This window comes from Balaenoptera borealis (assembly GCF_965194805.1).
Source record: "Balaenoptera borealis genome assembly, chromosome: 19".
Taxonomy (NCBI): Eukaryota; Metazoa; Chordata; class Mammalia; order Artiodactyla; family Balaenopteridae; genus Balaenoptera; species Balaenoptera borealis.
The window spans coordinates 67169975-67190613 of record NC_138878.1 but is presented as its reverse complement, the minus strand read 5'-3'; the positions used below and the strand labels follow the sequence as shown (position 1 = coordinate 67190613).

Sequence of the window (20639 nt, the reverse complement as noted above, 5' to 3'; positions counted from 1 at the left end):
TCGGTATCTGTTTCATCCCTCACAACCCGCTCTCCTCTACGGAACAACTATCACACTGTTTTAATAGTGGGAACTTTATACTTCTGTGTTTGATAGTGGGTACCACATTTCCTACGTAAGGGTTCACCATTTGCAAGGTTGTGGTATTTATTCTCGTGGATTCCTCCTTTGTGTGGATTTTAAAATTGTCTTGGAAAATCTCCTAATAAATACTATTGGTACGTGGATTGGAATTTTAGTGAATTTATAGATTAATTGGTGGGGGAACAGACATCTTTGAAATTAAGAATTTTTCCTTTCAGGAATATAACGTTCCATTTACCATGTTGTTTTCATTCTCCTTTATTAATATTTTATAGGTATATATTTCATTCCAGTCTAGTATTTTTTTCATACTAAATCTATTCCTAAGGGTTATATTGGCTTCATCACCATTGGGAAGGATTTTTTTTTTTTCTGATTACATTTTTAACTGGTTACTTGGGTAAGATTGCTTCTTCCTCTGTTCTAGATCAGACCGGATTTTTAATCCGCTTGTCAGTTCCCTTATTTTGTTGGTTGACTCTCTTGAATGTCTAAGCTGTACAACAATATAACAATTTTTTTTTCTTTTTCTATCCAACATTTACCTCTTATTTCTAGATTTAGTGTGTTGGCAAGTTTCTCTGATATAATACTTAATTGTCATGGTAATTATGGGTCTCTTTGTATTGTTCCTGTCTTGACCAGAAATACTATCAATATTTACCATTAAAAATAATATTGTTAGGCTTTTGAATCAAACTAAGAGATTTTATTCCATTTTGAAATTGCAGACAGTTTTCTCTGGTTTGGATGAAATTTATTTGTTGGAACCTACGGAGATGATCATTTCCTCTTTAACCTATCCATTTTCTGAGCTGTGTTAATAACGTGAGCAATCATTTATTCCTGGGTTGTGCCTTTTTTAGTTATGGTGGGTTACTCTTCAATGAAATTGCTGGATTAAATTTGTTAACACTGCATTTGGAAGTTCTGCATCTATATTGATAAATAATATTGGTCTATAGTTTTCTTATTCGATGCCATCCCTGTTGGGTTTTTATGAGTACATATATGTATGTATGTGATGATATTTACAAAAGTGTCTGGAATCATTCAGACCCAAGTTATTTTTAGTTACTTCTTGGGAAGAATCTTCAAATGGTAAAGACTTATCCAAGGGAAATTTTGCTCCATTTATTGTATATTAGTATATTATTATATAGCATATTATAGTTCTCCACTGGGGCGATATCATCCCCAAGGGGGCAAAAATTGATTTTTTTAAAAAATTGATTCTTGGTGGGGGGAAAAACATTCCTTTATTCTTTAAAAGAAACAGACATACATAAACATATACAGTACTTCTGTGGTATTAAAATTTCATGGAGATGGGAATGATTAGAAAAAGAAAAGTCTAAAAAAAGGCTTCTTGGGAGGACAATACTGAAAAACAGTTTGAGAAGACACTGATCTATATATATATTTTTTGTTCTTTCATAAAGTAATATGTTCTTGTTTTATTTGAATCACTAGAAAATTAAAATTATTGAGTAAGAAAATATCAAAATTAAACTAACCCTCTGGTCAGGTGATTCAGATTTACAGCCATGTTTGGAATTCACTGTCATCAGAGATGCATAAGACTCCTGGATCTAGGATTGGCAGGTTGTTGGGAAAACAGGCAGAAACATAAAAGGCATTGTAGTTCTTTGATATAATACTTTGGGTGTGAGGCCCTTAGGAGAACTCTGGTAGAACTATGATTATCTTAGAGAAGGAAACCAGTGATGAGATACACAGGCGAGAGTAGGATTTTTCCACCCAACACTGTGTTTGGTGGACTCAGAATTTAGAATATCCACGTTGTTGACGTCATCAAAGTGAGCCTTGGCAGTTGGGAGACAGAGGTTCCTAAAGGAAAAAAAAAAAAGAACGCATCAGTTTAAAAAAAAAAAAAAAAAAAAAAAATCACCGTGGGAAACGCTGTCTGTTTCGCAGTACGGCAGCGCCACCTTCCGGACAGAGGCCCCAGGTGCAACGGCTCTATGTCCTGGAAGCTGAGATTTCTCTTTTGGAGGCCTCGTGAGTCTCCCCCTGATATCCGCAGGCCTGAGCAAGTCGACGAATGAATAGCAAGCAAGGGACCCCACCGGCTTCGCTGGCCAAATGAACATAGTATATTCAGGGGTGTAGCCGACCCGGCCCTGGCGTCATCTCAGTTTTACACGAAGGGGTGACAGTCACCCTTTCTGGGAAATTCTATCCCTATCTCTGTCTCCTAAAGATGCACTAGCTCTAGGGGCCTTTTGTCACAGAGGTTCCTCTGAAACTCCTGGACCCGATTTGTTGATATTTCGGCCAAGAAGAAGGCTAATGGTACCTGCTGATGGTGGCAGCTCTCCGGACCGATGACAACCTCAAAGAGGGAGAATAAAGGTCAGGTAGCAGAACAGGCCAAATGAAAAGCCATCAGCCTGCCTTAGACAACACTCTAAGGACCAGGCCTCACAAAACACTAAGAATCTAGAGGAGCAACGGCCTACTTTCTACCCAAACAGGTGAGAGAAGAAAGGGCAACTGATTTTATTAGTAATTGTTACATACTTTACTTTTTAAATTATTTTTTTGGAGTATAGTTGATTTACAATGTTGCATTAGTTTCTGGTGTACAGCAAAGTGATTCAGATATGTATATATATTATGTATATATGTATTCTTTTTCATATCCTTTTACATTATGGTTTATTACAGGATATTGAATATAGTTCCCTGTGCTATACAGTAGGACCTTGTTGTAATTTTTACATACTTTAAAAATCACAGCAGTTGGCTAAGACAGGGAGAAATAGGTCATACTAGTTGTCTCACATTTTAAGAGATACGATATGCAAATTGATGCAAAACAAAGCTTACGACTGTTAAAATAATCCTGGGATCTTAGATAAGGACTTTCCCCTCCCTAAGAACCAGAAAATATATTTCATGTAAAACAATAGTTCCTGGGGACCTCCCTGGTGGCACAGTGGATAAGACTCCACGCTCCCAATACCGGGGGCCCTGGTTCGATCCCAGGTCAGGAAAATAGATCCCACATGCATGCTGCAACTAAGAGTTCACATGCTGCAACTAAGGAGCCAGCGTGCCGCAACTAAGACCCGGTGCAACCTAATAAATAAATAAACGTTTTTTAAAAATTATCATCATTTATTTTAAAAAAAATACTTCCTATAAAATCTCTACTGAGATTGTGTCCAGTGCAGATGGGGGTCCCACTTAATACTCCAGGAAGATGAGATATTCACGGTTTTATTTTATTATTTTTTTTAAAGATTTTTTTTGATTTGGACCATTTTTAAAGTCTTTATTGAATTTGTTATAATATTGCTTCCGTTTTATGTTTTAGTTTTTTGGCCGCAAGGCATGTGGGATCTTAGCTCCCCAACCAGGGATCGAACCCGCACCCCCTGCATTGGAAGGCTAAATCTTAACCACTGGACCACCAGGGAAGTCCTTCATGGTTTTAAAATACTGTCAGTTTAACTCTAGTCAACAAATATTCTCTAGGCACATGTTGGATCCTGAGAGTTTAGAAACCAATAAAATAGAGTGTCAGCCCATAAGGAGTTCATGGTCAAGCTAGAAACACAGATAGGCAGTCACTTTGTATTAGTCAGGTTTTTCTCCAGAGAAACAGAGTCAATAGGATGTATACAGACATAGAGATGTGTTGTAAGGAATTGGTTCACTTGATTACAGAGGTTGACTAATCCAAACTCTGCAGGGTGGGCTGGCAGGCTTGAGACCCAGGAACACTGATGTTTCAGCTCCAGCCTGAAGGCCATCTGCTGTAGAGCCAGGAAGAGCTGATGTTTCGGAGGAAGTCCAAAGGCCACCGTGAGAGAATTCTCTCTTGCTCAGGGGAGGCTGGTCTTCTTGTTGTATTCAGGCCTTATTATGGAGGACGATCTGCTTACTCAAAGTCCACCAATTTTAAAGCATGATTTTTTTTTAACATAAATTTATTTATTTATTATTTATTTATTTTTGGCTGCGTCGGGTCTTCCTTGCTGCGCGCAGGATTTCTCTAGTTGCGGCGAGCGGGGGCTACTCTTCGTTGCAGTGCACGGGCTTCTCATGGCGGTGACTTCTCTTGTTGTGGAGCACGGGCTCTAGGCACGCGGGCTTCAGTAGTTGTGGCATGAAGGCTCAGTAGTCGTGGCTCGTGGTCTCTAGTGCACAGGCTCAGTAGTTGTGGCACACAGGCTTAATTGCTCTGAGGCATGTGGGATCTTCCAGGACCAGGGCTTGAACACGTGTCCCCTGCATTGGCAGGCTGATTTTTAACCACTGCGCCACCAGGGAAGTCCTTCCACCAATTTTAATGTTAATCCCACGGGACTTCCCTGGCGGTCCAGTGGTTGAGATTCCACACTTCCACTGCAGGGGGATGGGTTTGATCCCTGGTTGGGGAACTAAGATCCCGCATGCTGTGCAGCACAGCCAAAGAAAAAATTTTTTAAATTTTCTAAAATGTTAATCCCATCCAAAAACACCCTCACAGAAACACCCAGAATAATGTTTGACCAAATATCTGGGCCCCACCCCGTGGCCAGTTTTGCACATTACACATTCATACATATAGACAATGTGAAAGAGAGGTGTGGGTGTAAAAATGTATCTAAGTTTTGCGTCAAAATATGAAAAGTAGCTCTCTTTCAGTTATGAGATCACAGATGGCCTTTGTTTCCCTCCTGTCATGTACTTGCACCATCAAAGTTCTCAACGATAGCCATATAGCACTTTAAAATATGAGAATTGAAATTGGGACATGGAAGCTCTTTTCTCTTTTCTAGAACAAAAAACAGTGGAGGCTCCTCTTCTTACCCTTGGTAATGAGGCTTAATCTCAGATATTTAAGAAATCTTCAGTATGAATGAAGCCATGCTGCGCGGCTGGTGGGATCTTAGTTCCCCAACCAGGAATTGAACCCGCGCCCTTGGCAGTGAAAGCTCAGAGTGCTAACCACTGGACGGCCAGGGAATTCCCAGTGCACTACTTTTTATAAATGTTTATTTTAGTATACACACCAAAACAAGGTAGAAATCGTAAGTAAACGGTTTGATGAATTTTCACAAGTCAACCTGCCCATGTAGGCAGCACCCTGAATAACAAAAAGAACATTACCAGCACCTTTGAATCCTCTGTTGTCCCTTCCAAACATCGTCACCTCCCCAAGTGTAACCACTGTCCCACTGGTTCTCCCAACTGGGGTGATTTTGCCCCCTCTCAGGGGACATCTGGCAACGTCTGGAGACATTTTTGGTTGTCAACTTGGGGAAGAAGGGCTCCTAGCACCTAGTGATTAGAGACCTGGGATGCTGCTAAACATCCTACAGTGCACAGGGCAGCCCCCTTCCCAAAACACCGATAAAACGTATCCGGCTCAAAATGACAATAGTGCCAAGTGACAATAGTGCCAAGGTCGAGAAACTTCAGTGTTTCAGCGTCATTATTTTGTGTTCACAGAAAGTTATATACAAGAATGTTCATAGGAGCTTTACTCATAATTCAAACATCCAGAAGCAACCCAGATATGTGTCAACAGGAGAATGGATAAACAATACATTATGGTTTATTAACACCATGGAATACTACTCAGCAGAGAATAAACTACTGAAAGATACATCGGTGAATCTCAAAAAGATTATATTGAGTGCGGGAAGCCAGATACACCAAAACAAACAAACCAAAAATTTATGCAGCCTGATTCCATTATTGGAAGAAGTGAGGGGAAAGGAAGAAAAAGAAGTCTAAACAACAAAGTGGTTTCCTCTGAGGGCGATGAAAATGTATCTTGATTTGGGTCTTGGTTACAAGGGTGTATGTAGTCAATTGCCAGCCTGCATCAAACTTGAGTAGTGCAGAGAAGTAATCTCTACCCAAAGAGGGTATCTGAGATCGGAGATCTCTTTTCAAAAAGTTCCGCTTTGCAAGAAAGAGCTTTTTAAAGAATCTGGTGTTGCTTCGTGCAAAGGTCCACAGAAGTTCTGCTGGGTCATCCACTCTGGCACTGCAGTTTACCCAATACTTTCAGGTCCTGTACAAATGGATTTCTGTCATGAAGATGTCATTTAATATCCTATAGATTATTGAGTACAGGTCTACGCCAGTCACTCCAGAAATTGTAATAACCTCTCCTGATTTAATCCACATCAATACATTTTGCTAAAGCAGAATTTTGATCTACTTTGTTTGGATAAGTACCTCCAAAAATCCATATCCACAAGCATTTCCTTGACTAGGTTGAGAAATCTTAGTGAATACTTTGAATGATTCCTGAGTGTCTTTCATATCTTCCTATTATCCTTCCACGATTCAAACTCTGGGCAGTATTATAATCAGATTCTGGTTACCAGTCAGGCAAGCAGTGGATGGGCTAGGAGAGGCAGGGTTCCTCCAGATAAAGACCAGTTAAACATTGTAGTTGAAAGCTCTCTAGATCCTGAATCCTGACAGACGTCCTTATTCCAATAACAATCTCAGTCTTTTTCATTTAATGCCCTCTGTATCACACAAGCCACCCAGAAAGGGTATACATTTAATTATCAGTGTAGCTAGGCAAGCCATGGGACCACTGTCTGATTTTGGGTTACAGCCATCACAGCCCTAAGGCTTATGAGATTCCTTCAGCAGAACTGCATTAGGATCCCGAGTTCAAGTCAATGAATTAATAAGGCCCTCCCTGCATTCACTGATTTACTGATAAATATCTATTAATGACCTACAACATCTAAGGCACCTTTCTAGGGACTGGAGAAAATTCTTTCCCTCATGGAGATTACATTCTGACACTGGAAAGATGCACATTAAAAAAATAAATATGGGGAATTCCCTGGCGGTCCAGTGGTTAAGACTCTGTGCTTTCACCGTTGAGGGCCTGGGTTTGATCCCTGGTGGGGGAACTAAGATCCCACAAGCCACATGGCGCGGCCAAAAAAAAAAAAAGTAGTATAATAAATTAGCAAACTAAGGGCCATAGAGAAAAGTGAAGCAGAGATGGTGGGGCAAGGCACATGGCTTGACAGGATTAAATTTAACCTACAATTTCTGGGGGAGCTAAACTCAGTTATCTTGATTTTCTTGAGTTTGCAGTCCTTTCCCCTTGACTTGAATGTACTTATTCAACTTGCCTCTGAAAACTCCTGTTTATTTTTCAAAGCCTAGCGCTGAAACATTTCTCTGAGAACTTTTCTGAATCTCAAAATCATTCAGTAGTGAATCCTTTCCCTTCTTAGACATGGTTCATTTTCTTGTACCACTCAGTACATTGTACTCTGGAGTTGTATGTGCAATTTAAACTCTGTGAAACCCAATTCTCTGCCCTTTGCACAAAATTTAAATTACATGACTGCTTGCTATTTGGATGAGTCTTGTCATCAAGAGAAAGTAAGGCAGCATCATGATATTGAAATCACAAGGTTGGGGGTGTATGTGGTAACTTATTTATCTATCTTAATGGCACCTAAAGCAACACCTGAGAAGTATCTGAGGACAAGGAAAGTTTGCACCAAACCACAAAATGTGAGTGTTGGGTCTCACCAAGGCCTCCTTTACTGTCATCTGAAGCCACGTGGATTTGTTAGAATGCATCCAGCTCTAGGAACTGTTTCCATTGCAGAAATCTTGCTACGGATTAATATAACTCACAGAGTGGTACAAGGACCTGGAAAACTTCTTAGTGAATGTGTGCAGAATCTGGAAGTCCACAGCTAGACCTCTCCCCTGGAGAAAGTCTTGTAAATGGGCCAGAAGCCATGGAGGAGATTCTCTGTGGACTTTTTGCAACGGCAAAAACTTAGAAACCACCCATGCAAAAGTGTTCATCAACCAAGGGATGGAGAGACAAGTGCTGGTGTGTTTGTACGGTGTGGTTATACTGTGGTAAAGGGGAACCTCATTTAACGTGTACATGAATCTCAAGGTCAGTTTCAGTTGCAGGAAGAATTCAGTGTAATTCCCTTTATTTAAAGTTCAAAACCAGGAGAAAATAGACATTTCATTTAGGATTACATCCACAGGGGATAAAACAATAATGAAAAGCCAAAGAACTGTAACATGACTTTGTAAACTGCTATCCTGAGGCACTGAGGGTGAGAAAGAAATTGCGTTTCAAGAACACGCCATGGATTCGAAGGTGCTGGTAATATCCTCCATCTTGGCTTGACTGGTCAGTATGTGGGTATTTGTTTTTCTTCTCTAACTGGCGCATGCATTTTGTCAATGCTTTTATATATGCGTTGAAGAGAAAAATCAAGAAAAAAGTCCTATGTGCTCAAGTTTAGGAATATCCCCTAACATCTATCGACGATACCCCTTATATCCTAGTGCTGCTCCTTTGTGTCAGTCTCTTGATTCTTGTTCAAAGGTGATAAACGCAGTGATGAGATCTTTAAAATACAACAGTTGTAGGAAGTGTGGAAGAAAACTCAGGAAAGGACGCTGGTTGGCTAATTCAAAGTTAAACATGGGACCAAACCTGGGTGCCATTTTTAGGATGCAAAGCATTAAGTCGTGGCTGCTTGTTTTTTCACACTGTGCATCATCCAAGCCGCATCCCCCCGCCCCGCCATTTGAGGGGAGTTCTCCATTGCGTTTGAACTTGGTAGCATATGTCTCTCTTATCAGAACAGAAGCAAAAGCCAAGAGGTGATCTCTTTGCCTCGTCTTTGGCCGTCAGGACACCTGCATTTTAAACTTGGCTTCAGGGCGTTAAACGTGAGGTGACAGAGACTGAGGGCCAGTAAAGTTTCATTTGTGCAGCAGTGCTGTTCATTAGTGATGGCAGCAGTGTAGGATCTGTGTAGGAGCGGGAGGCCAGAGCTCTCCAGATCACAGGATAATGGTTTCACGGTCTGTTCTTAACTTGCCTTGCTTCCTCTCCCTTTTCAGAAGTGGGTTCGTTGCTATCCCATTCATTCAATTAGCGCTTTTTTAAAATTTATTTTTTACTTAAGTATAGTTGATTTACAATGTTGTGTTAGTTTCAGTGATTCACTTATACATATATATACATATATGTACATGTATGTGTGTATATATATATATATATATATATATATATATATATATATATATATATATTCTTTTTCTGATTCTTTTCCCTTATAGATTATTACAAAATATTGAGTACAGTTCCTGGTGCTATACAGTAGGTCCTTGTGGGTTATCTATTTTTCAATGAGCTCTTGAGACCTTGAGAATAAACTGCTTTAGAGAGTCAGAGTCAATTGAGGCTGCTTGTTCCCAAGACCTGGAATGATGCTTAAATAACTGGAATAGTAACATTTTCAAGTCCCGTTGGCTTTTGTCAATGTTCTCCCGTAGGAATTCGCTGATGTCGAGTAAGGTGTGATGTGCAGCTGAAGGACGTCCCACAGTCGTGGCAACCAAAGGGCTTTTCCCCGGTATGAATTCTCTTATGCTGACAGAGTCGAGGAGGTGTTAAAGACCTTCCCACACGTGTGGCGTCCAGAGGTGTTAAAGGCCTTCCCACACGTGTGGCGTCCAGAAGGCTTCACTCCACTGTGAGTCCTGTCGTGCTCAACCAGTGAAGAGTGGCTACAGAAGGTCTTCCCACACACGTGACATTCGTAGGGTGTCTCTCCCATGTGACTGCTCCTGTGAAGGACGGAAGGGGACCTCCAGGTAAAGGCCCTGTGCACAGTCCTCACACGGATAGGGCTTTTCTCCGGTGTGAATTCTCTGATGCTCCATCAGGGAAGACGGACGGACGAAGGATTTCGTACACTTGCTGCATCCGTAGGGCTTTTCTCCGAAGTGACTCTTCCGGTGCCTGATGAGCTGGGCGCTCGGGGTGAAGGCTCTGCCGCAGGCCTTCCACTCGTAGGGCTTTTCCCCGCTGTGGATTCTCTGCTGGTCGACCAGGGCCAAGGGGCGCCTGAAGGCCTTCGCGCACTCGCCGCCTCTGCCGTGGGTGCTCTGATGCTGAGACAGGTGGGTCATCTGGCTGAAGGCCCGTCTGCCCTGTCCGCAGGCGTAGGGCTTCTCGCCCGTGTGGAAGCGCTGGTGCTGGGTGAGGTGGGTCCTCTGGTGGAAGGTTTTGCTGCACTCGCCGCACTGATAGGGTCCCTCTCCCGTGTGGATCCTCGGATGCTGGACGCCCGTCGAGCATCGGCGGAAGGATTTCCCACGCTTGTGGCGCCGGCAGCGTTTCTCTTCCCTAAGGATTTTCTGACAGACGATGAGGTGCGTCACGGTGCGGGAGGTTTTTCTGTATTTTCTACACCGCTGCTTGTTTTTTACGTCGCTGTTTCATGTTGGTATGTTTCTTCTTTTATTCTCTTCCGTAAAGACAATTCCTTGCTCTCCCGTGTTGACTCGCTCTCTGAAAACGAATATATAAATATATTAATATAAATAAATGTATATATTCCCACTGCTGGGAATCTATCCTTAGAAAAAGGCTCTAGTACTTAAGGATATATGTACAAGGACATTCATTGTCATACTCTACTCACAGAAAAAGCTGGAAACAAATACCCATTTATTCTTATTCTTATTTTTATCTTTTTTGTAATTAAAAATTGTTTTATTGTGGAAAAATACACAAAACATAAAATTTACCATGTTAACCAATTTTAAGTGTACAATTCAGTGGTATTAAGTACATTCTAATGTTGTGCAACCATCACCACCATATATTATTATTATTTTTAATTTGAAATGCATTTTATATTTTAACTTTTAAATTTTAAAAACTGAAGTATAGTTGATTAATAAATATCCAGTTAAAGTAGCTATTTAAGTTGATCTCTCATGAATGGGATTAGTGTCCTCATAAAAGGGACCCCTTCCACCGCCTGAGGGTACAGTGAGAAGATGGTCATCTGTGAACCAGGAAGTGGGCCCTCACAAGACACCAAATCTGGCAGCACCTTCATTTTGCACTTCCCAGCCTCCAGACCTGTGAATGTAAAGGTTTGTTGTTTAAGCCACCTGGTCTGTGGTATTTCCATTATAGCAGCTCGAGCAGACTAAGATAGACATCAAGAGTTCACGTGGCCCAAACTGCCCATGCAAGCTGGGTACTGTCCACACCACCAGCTCTCAGGTGGGGTGGGCCCAACAGCAATCTTCCATGAGATGCGAGAGGTGCACCCAGGACTGGGCTTGAACAGATCTACACAGTATGGGTGAGCCGCACACACAGGTGGCCAGACCCCTGCACCATCCACCCTGGATGTGTTGATCCTTTGCTGCTCTGGTGTGTGTGCAGTGGTCACCCTGTTTGAAATTCTCCAATCATGGATCCTAATTTGCCAAGGGTATCTAAGAACATCTCTCTCTTTTTTTTTAAATTGAAGTATTGTTGATTTACAATATTGTGTGAGTTTCAGGTATGCAACAAAGTGATTCAGTTATACATATATATGTATATATCTGTATTCTTTTAAAACATTATTTTCCATTACAGGTATTACAAGATATTGAATATAGTTCCCTATGCTATAAAGTAAGGACCTTGTTGTTTATCTATTTTATATATGGTAGTGTGTATCTGTTGAACCCAAACTCCTAATTTATCCCTCATGCCGTGCCCCCCCACCCCCCCCCCACCGCTTTCCTCGTTGGTTACCATAGTTTGTTTTTTATGTCTGTGAGTGTATTTCTGTTTTGTAAATAAGTTCATTTGTACTACTTTGCAGATTCCACATATGTCATAATATAATATTTGTCTTTGTCTGATTTACTTCACTTAGTATGATAATCTGTAGGTCCATCTATGTTGCTGCAAATGGCATTATTTCATTCTTTTTTATGCCTGAGTAGTATTCCATTGTACATATATACCACATCTTCTTTATCCATTCATCTGTCAGTGGACATTTAGGTTGCTTCCATGTCTTGGCTACTGTAAATAGTGCTGCTGTGAACATAGGGGTACATGTACCTTTTCGAATTATAGTTTTCTCTGGATATATGCCCAGGAGTGGGATTGCTGGATCATATGGTAACTCTGTTTTTAGTTTTTTAAGGAACTTCCATACCGTTCTCCTTAGTGGCTGCATCAATTTACATTCCCACCAACAGTGTAGGAGGGTTCCCTTTTCTCCACACCCTCTCCAGCATTTGTTATTTGTAGACTTTTGATGATGGCCATTCTGACCGGTGTGAGGTGATACCTCATTGTAGTTTTAATCTGCATCACTCTAGTGATTAGCAATGTTAAGCATCTTTTCATGTGCCTGTTCTAAGAACATCTCTTAATTCACCTTGTTAAACAGTAAACTCCATGATGGGTTCTATTCTCTTAGAAAACCCCCATTCTTGGCCAGAATTAGAGATTGAATATGTTTGTTAATGAAATAGCTATTGAAAAAAAAAAAAAGAAATAGCTCTTGGATGGATATATTTATTCAATTAATTGGAGGACAGAGTAAGAACTTTCTGGAAGATAAAGAGAACAGAAACTTTGAGGAATGTTTTTGAGAAAACAGCCTTATGAAATGAATGAAGGATGAGGTGGTGAAAACAATCCAGAGAGTAAAGATGGAGAGCTGATCATAAACGGGTGTGTGGGGGGAGGGTCGGCAGGACACAATCACATTTGGAGGCTGGAGGTAATTATCTTAAAAGATATGAAAAAAAAAGATATGAGAGTAGGTTTACCACTGAGGATGAAAGTTGGATCTACTGGGGAGCTCAAACCAAAGACCCTCTGAAGGGAGATGTCCAAACACCTTAAAACTGCAGTCACCTCAGGGAGCAGCTGGCTTTTTGCATGTACGTCCTTCCCTCTGCTTGGTTCCCTACTCTCCTGCCTGTGGAGATCCTGCCTCCTCGGCCCTCATCACCCAGGGCTGGCTGTGTGCCTTGCTCCAAGAGGAAAGCTACTTCGGGCTCAGAAATGGAAATGCCTTTGGATAGAGAAAGAAATGGCAGTTGGCCATGCCATCATTATCCAAGAATTCAGCCACTACCACAGGAATCAGGATAAAAGTCCTTGTAAGAATGGCCAGGGACTTCCCTGGCAGTCCAGTGGTTAGGGCTCCGCGCTTCCACTGCAGAAGGCGTGGATTCGATTCCTGGTGGGGGAACTAAGATCCTACAAGCTGTGCAGCGCAGCCCCAAAAAACCCTAGAAAACAAAAAACCAAACAAAACAAACAACAAAGAATGGCCAAAGTTTAAAGGTTTCTGAAGGATGGGAAAGAGGAAGTTGTCCATTTCTAACTGTACGCTTCATGGAACATGGAACAAAAAAATGAAGTAAAGGCCACTATAGTCCCCCAGAGATTTCCAACAGAAGGAGGAAGATACAGCAGAAAACAGATGCCGAATTAAGGGCTGGACGCACTTACTCAGCCAGACCAGGTTCTGGTAAGTCTCTGACATCACAGCTGTGTACAGTTCTCTCTTTAGCGGGGTTCAGGAATCCCCACTCTTCTTGGGAGAAGTCTACGGCTACATCTCGGAATGTCACTGATCGCTAAAATGGCAAACACTTTCTTACTCACAAGGCCTGAGGGAGAAGGGCAAAGTTCTTGGCTGAAAAAAAGGAGGTACTACATAGGTACTGTGGTGTGTACTGTAGGATCCAGGTTTGTTTTTTGGTTTTTTGTGTTTTGCCAAATACATGTACATACGTGTAGACAGTGAAAACCAACTCTTTGGGTAAAAGAAGAATTATCCTATATTATCAACCAAATTGTTAAAACTGGCTGCGGGCCCTGTTGGAGGAAAGCATTTCAGGAACTTGTTTGGAAAACAAGGATTTTTGAGGAAAGCATGAACCATTCTGCCTCTAGACTGCGTTTCCAGCCTGCAGTTCTAATCGACAGATCCTGGCCCCGAGTTGCAATATCCAGCTGGATTTCCAGCCTCCAGCCAGCCCTGCTCAATTCAGTCTGGCCCCCACATGCAAAGTGGTAGAAGCCAATTCCTTAATCTATGTTGTTGCTACTGTTTCTCCTGAAAAACAGGGATCTTGTACAATTCAGTGGTTTTTGTGGACTGACAAAGACTCCTTAGTTTGTCTGAAGTCTGAAGACAAGGGGAGACTGTCAGCAACCCAGGACCTCAGTTCAATCCTGAATGGATTCCAACACACAGCTTTACATATGTCTTCCTGTCTGTATAGTGTTTACTTGGGCCGTTAAATGTGTAAATGTATATAGACAGAATTTTACCACCTTCTGGATTCTCTAATTGTTTAATATGTTCTATAATGTCTAACACATCACATCTTTAAAAGCCAGCTGTCCATTTATCTTTACATTTCAAAAAAATCTGAATATAAGGTCAGCATATACTTATGCTCAGTATTTAATGGTGAAATTTAAATGTAAGTACAATGAAATGTGAAAACTGTATACCCCCCCAAAAAAAACTGGATTAAAAAAAAACTGGATTATGGATTTCTCTTTTTGTAAGTGCATTTCATAATTTACTAGAATACAGGAAAACATATTTGTTTAAATTTGTGTGCATGTGAAACAGAAGCTGTTCTCCAACTAGTAAGGAAAAAAGAAAAATCTCACTTCTTTTAAAATTTGTCCTTGGACGTGGGATTAAAGCTCGGGGCACTTGATAATCTGAAGTATTCATGAGGATCTCCGTTTTACTAGATGACTTTATTCTTTAGGGTTAGAGTTAACCTTTATTCTCTAGGGTCTCATTGCAGAAAAAAAAAATCATAACTGACGTGTGATATGCCTTCCAGAAGTCCACTGGTCATGCTCCCCTTCATGGGGCTTCTCTTTTGAAGAACCTGTGAATGCAGTGCTGAGAAGGAACTATATATATATATATATTTTTAAAAAGCCTCAAATCGGTGTCATTGCCTTGAATCTACCCACCCTGTAAAACATCAAAACAGAGCAGTGCCCAATCACACCTTTTTATGAGCACTATTGGTTCTCCAAGTTGTGAGGGATCCTACTGCGATGTCTCCACATCTGTTCCTCAAAATGGTCATTGATAATAATGACGATCATAACAACAATTACTGTTCTGAGTGCTTTACATGTATTACCTTCATGCTCCATCAGGGCTGAGGCAGCCCTTCCTCTCTGTCCAATATCTCTCCCTGAAAGGGCAGAATCCTGAGATGCAGAGTTGCGGAAGGAGAAAGGTGTGATAAGAGAGACTGGGTCTACTTTGCAGCTCCTGGCATCACTAGTTTAGAAATTCCTCCCTCCACAATATTTAAATAATGTTCAAAAGACTTCAGCATAGCTAATAAGCATGGGAAGAGGTGCTTGACATGATTTCTCATCAGCAAAATGGGATTTAATAGGACAATGAAAACAAAAGAAGAATCCAGTCAAGTAGCAAGATGAAAAATTAATACAGAGAAATAAACACCTGATGTAAACACAAATAATTAAGAGAGGACATAATGGTAGGGGAAAAAAACCCATTTCCAGTGACAACAAAGAAGATACAATACTTAGGAATAAATTTAACAAAAAATGTGCAAAGCCTATATGACATAATCTTCCGAAAACTCTTGAAAGACGCAAAGTAGACTTAAACAAACACAAAGATACCCCTTTTTCTCAGATAGGAAGACCAAGCCATCACAGTGATGTCAACTTCCTAAGATGATGTGAACACTGTATTTGGTCTGTATACCCTCAGCTAAAGACAAAAAGAAGGCTCCCCATATTCCCCAAATAAGGATAGGTGTGTGTTAGCAATTCTGATGCTCTGTGCATTCTAGGACTAAGCAAGTAAGTAAATATATTGTATCAGTGGAAGACATGTTTCCTCCTATCACAGAACAGAGTTTGAATACAGAAAAGTGGAAATCTAGAATGAACTTTGCAGTGGTGTACTGGAATTGAAGATATTTGTGATTGCACTTTTTTTAATATAGATCTTTATTGGAGTATAATTACTTCACAATACTGTGTTTCTGTTGCACAACAAAGTGAATCAGCCATATGCATACACATGTCCCCATATCCCCTCCCTCTTGAGCCTCCCTCCCATCCTCCTTTTCCTACCCCTCTATGTGGTCACAAAGCACCGAGCCGATCTCCCTGTGCTATCCTGTTGCTTCCCACCAGCCAACTATTTTACATGTGGTAGTGTATGTATGTCAATGCTACTCTCACTTAGCTCCAGCTTCACCCTCTCATCCCATGTCCTCAAGTCCTTTTTCTATATCTATCTCTTTATTCCTGCCCTGCAACTAGATTCATCAGTACCTTTTTTTTTTTTAGATTCCACATATATGTGTTAGCATACGGTATTTGTTTTTCTCTGACTTACTTCACTCTGTATGACAGACTCTAGGTCCATCCACCTCACTACAAATAACTCAGTTTCGTTTCTTTTTATGGCGGAGTAATATTCCACTGTATATATGTGCCACATCTTCTTTATCCATTCATCTGTCAATGGACATTTAGGTTGGTTCCATGTCTTGGCTATTGTAAATAGTGCTGCAGTGAATGTTGTGGTACATGTGTCTATTTGAATTATGGTTTTCTCAGGGTATATGCCCAGTAGTGGGATTGCTGGGTCATATGGTAGTTCTATTTTTAGTTTTTTAAGGAACCGCCATACTGTTCTCCATAGTGGCTGTATCAATTTACATTCCCACCAACAGTGCAGGGGGGTTCCCTTTTCACCACACCCTTTCCAGCATTTATTGTTTCTACATTTTTTGATAATGGCCATTCTGACCGGCGTGAGATGATACCTCATTGTAGTTTTGATTTGCATCTCTCTAATAATTAGTGATGTTGAGTATCTTTTCATGTGTCTCTTGGCCATCTGTATGTCTTCCTTGGTGAAATGTCTATTTAGGTCTTCCGCCCATTTTTTAACTGGATTGTTTGGGGTTTTTTGATACTGAGCTCCATTAGCTGTTTGTATATTTTGGAGATTAATCCTTTGTTTCATTTACAAATATTTTCTCCCATTCTGAGGGTTGTCTTTTTGTCTTGTTTATGGTTTCTTTTGCTCTGCAAAAGCTTTTAAGTTTAATCAAATCCCATTTGTTTATTTTTGTTTTTATTTCCGTTACTCTAGGAGGTGGGTCTGAAAAGATCTTGCTGTGGTTTATGTCAAAGAGTGTTTTTCCTACGTTTTCCTCTAAGAGTTCTATAGTGTCTGGACTTACATTTAAGTCTTTAATCCATTTGGAGTTTATTTTTGCGTATGGTGTTAGGTAGTAATTTCATTCTTTTACATGTAGCTCTACAGTTTTCCCAGCACTTATTGAAGAGGCTGTCTTTTCTCCATTGTATATTCTTGCCTCCTTTGTCATAAATTAGGTGCCCACATGTGCGTGGGTTTATCTCTGGGCTTTCTATCCTGTACCATTGATCTATATTTGTTTTTGTGCCAGTACCATACTGTCTTGATTACTGTAGCTTTGTGGTATAGTTTGAAGTTGGGGAACCTGATTCCTCCAGCTCCGTTTTTCTTTCTCTAGATTGCTTTGGCTATTCAGGGTCTTTTGTGTTTCCATACGAATTGTAAAATTTTTTGTTCTAATTCTGTGAAGAATGCCATTGGTAGTGTGATGGGGATTGCAATGAATCTGTAGATTGCTTTGGGTAGTATAGTCATTTTCACAATATTGATTCTTCCAATCCAAGAACATGGTATATTTCTCCATCTGTTTATGTCATTCTTTATTTCTTTCATCAGTGTTTTATACTATTCTGAGTACAAATCTTTCACCTCCTTATGCAGGTTTATTCCTAGGTATTTTATTCTTTTTGTTGCAATGGTAAATGGGAGTGTTTCCTTAATTTCTCTTTCTGATTTTTCGTTGTTGGGGTATAGAAATACCAGAGATTCTGTGCATTAATTTTGTATCCTGCAGCCTTACCAAATTCATTGATTAGTTCTAGCAGTTTTCTGGTGGCATCTTTAGGATTTTCTATGTATAGAAAATTTTCTATGTATAGTATCATGTCATCTGCAAACAGTGGCAGTTTTACTTCTTTTCCAATTTGTATTCCTTTTCTTTTTCTTCTCTGATTGCTTTGGCTAGGACTTCCAAAACTATGTTGAATAAGAGTGGCGAGAGTGGACATCCTTGTCTTGTTCCTGATCTTAGTGGAAATTCATTCAGTTTTTCACCATTGAGTATGATGCTTGCTGTGGGTTTGTCATATATGGCCTTTATTATGTTGAGGTAGGTTCCCTCTATGCCCATTTTCTGGAGAGTTTTTATCATAAATAGGTGTTGAATTTTGTCAAAAGGTTTTTCTGCATCTATTGAGATGATCATATGGTTTTTATTCCTTAATTTGTTAATGTGGTGTATCACATTGATTGATTTGCATATATTGAAGAATCCTTGCATCCCTGGGATGAATCCCACTTGATCATGGTGTATGATCCTTTTAATATGTTTTTGGATTCTGTTTGCTAGTATTTTCTTCAGGATTTTTGCATCTATGTTCATCAGTGATATTGGTCTATAATTTTCTTTTTTTGTGATATCCTTTCCCAGTTTTGGTATCAGGGTGATGGTGGCTTTGTAGAATGAATTTGGGAGTGTTCCTCCCTCTGCAATTTTTTGGAAGAGTTTGAGAAGGATCTGTGTTAGCTCTTCTCTAAATGTTTGAGAAGTCCATCTCATCCTGGAATTTTGTTTGTTGGAAGATTTTTAATTACAGTTTCAATTTCATTACTTGTGATAGGTCTGTTTATATTTTCTAATTCTTCCTGGTTCAGTCTTGGAAAATTGTACCTTTCCAAGAATTTGTCCATTTCTTCGTGGTTGTCCATTTTATTGGCATATAGTTGTTTGTAGTTGTCTCTTGTAATCCTTTGTATTTCTGCAGTGTCAGTTGTGATTTCTCCTTTTTAATTTCTAATTTTATTGATTTGCGTCCTCTCCCTTTTTTTCTTGGTGAGTCTGGCTAAGGGTTTATCAGTTTTGTTTATCTTCCCAAAGAACCAGCTTTTAGTTTTATTGATTTTTCTATTGTTTTCTTCATTTCTATTTCATTTATTTCTGCTCTGATCTTTATGATTTCTTTCCTTCTACTGACTTTGGGTTTTCTTTGTTCTTCTTTCTCTAGTTGTTTTAAGTGTAGGGTTAGATTGTTTATTTGAGATTTTTCTTGTTTCTTTAGGTGAGATTGTATTGCTATAAACTTCCCTCTTAGAACTGCTTTTGCTGCATCCCATAGGTTTTGGATCGTTGTGTTTTCATTGTCATTTGTTTCTATGTATTTTTTTATTTCTTCTTTGATTTCTTCAGTGATCTCTTGGTTATTTAGTAGCGCACTGTTTAGCGTCCAGGCATTTGTGTTTTTTACAGTCTTTTTCCTATAATTGAATTCCAATCTCATAGCATTGTGGTCAGAAAAGATGCTTGATACCATTTCAATTTTCTTAAATTTTCCGAGGTTTGATTTGTGACCCAAGATGTGAGCTATCCTGGAGAATGTTCCATGAGTACTTGAGAAGAAAGTGTATTCTGCCACTTCTGGGTGGAATGTTCTATAAATATCAATTAGATCTATCTGGTCTATTGTGTCATTTAAAGCTTGTGTTTCCTTATTTATTTTCTGTTTGGATAATCTGTCCATGGGTATAAGTGGGGTGTTAAAATCCCTTACTATTATTGTGTCACTGTCGATTTTTCCTTTCATGGCTGTTAGCATTTGCCTTATGTATTGAGGTGCTCCTATGTTGGGTGCATAAACATTTTAATTGTTATATCTTCTTCTTGGATTGATCCTTTGATCATTATGGAGTGTCCCTCCTTATCTTTTGTAACAGTCTTTATTTTAAAGTCTATTTTATCTGATACAAGTATTGCTACTCCAGCTTTCTTTTGATTTCCATTTGCATGGAATATCTTTTTCCATCCCTTCACTTTCAGTCTGTATGTGTCCCTAGGTCTGAAATGGGTCTCTTGCAGACAGCATATATATGGGTCTTGTTTTTGTATCCACTCAGCCAGTCTGTGTCTTTTGGTGGGGGCATTTAATCCATTTATATTCAAGGTTATTATCAATATGTATGCTCCTATTACCATTTTCTTAATTGTTTTGGGTTTGTTTTTGTGGGTCTTTTTCTTCTCTTGTGTTTCCCACTTAGAAAAGTTTCTTTAGCATTTGTTGTAAATCTGGTTTGGTGGTGCTGAATTCTCTTAGCTTTTGCTTGTCTGAAAAGCTTTTGACTTATCCATCTAACCTGAATGAGATCCTTGCTGGGTAGAGTAATCTTGGTTGTAGGTTTTTCCCTGTCATCACTTTAAGTATATCCTGCCACTCCCTTCTGGCCTGCAGAGTTTCCACTGAAAAATCAGCTGATAACCTTATGAGGATTCCTTTGTATGTTATTTTTTGTTTTTCCCTTGCTGCTTTTAATATTTTTTCTTTGAACTTAATTTTTGTTAGTCGGATTAATATGTGTCTTGGTGTGTTTTTCCTGGGGTTTATCCTGTATGGGACTCTCTGTGCTTCCTGGCCTTGGGTGACTATTTTCTTTCCCGTGTTAGGGATGTTTTCAACTATAATCTCTTCAAATATTTTCTCAGACCCTTTCTTTTTCTCTTCTTCTTCTGGGGCCCCTATAATTCAAATGTTGGTGCGTTTATTGTTGTCCCAG

General features: G+C 39.8%; 1 protein-coding gene across 1 annotated transcript in view; it reads left to right on the top strand.

The window, feature by feature from the left end:
* The window catches only part of SMIM17 (small integral membrane protein 17), a 79120-nt gene extending 69598 nt beyond the window's left edge, over positions 1–9522 (top strand). Inside the window, exon 5 of the mRNA XM_082368355.1 lies at positions 9409–9522. Coding sequence (XP_082224481.1) covers positions 9409–9429 — 21 coding nt within the window. The 3' untranslated portion in view covers positions 9430–9522. The remainder of the gene's footprint in view (positions 1–9408) is intronic.
* Positions 9523–20639: the final 11117 nt, after the last annotated feature.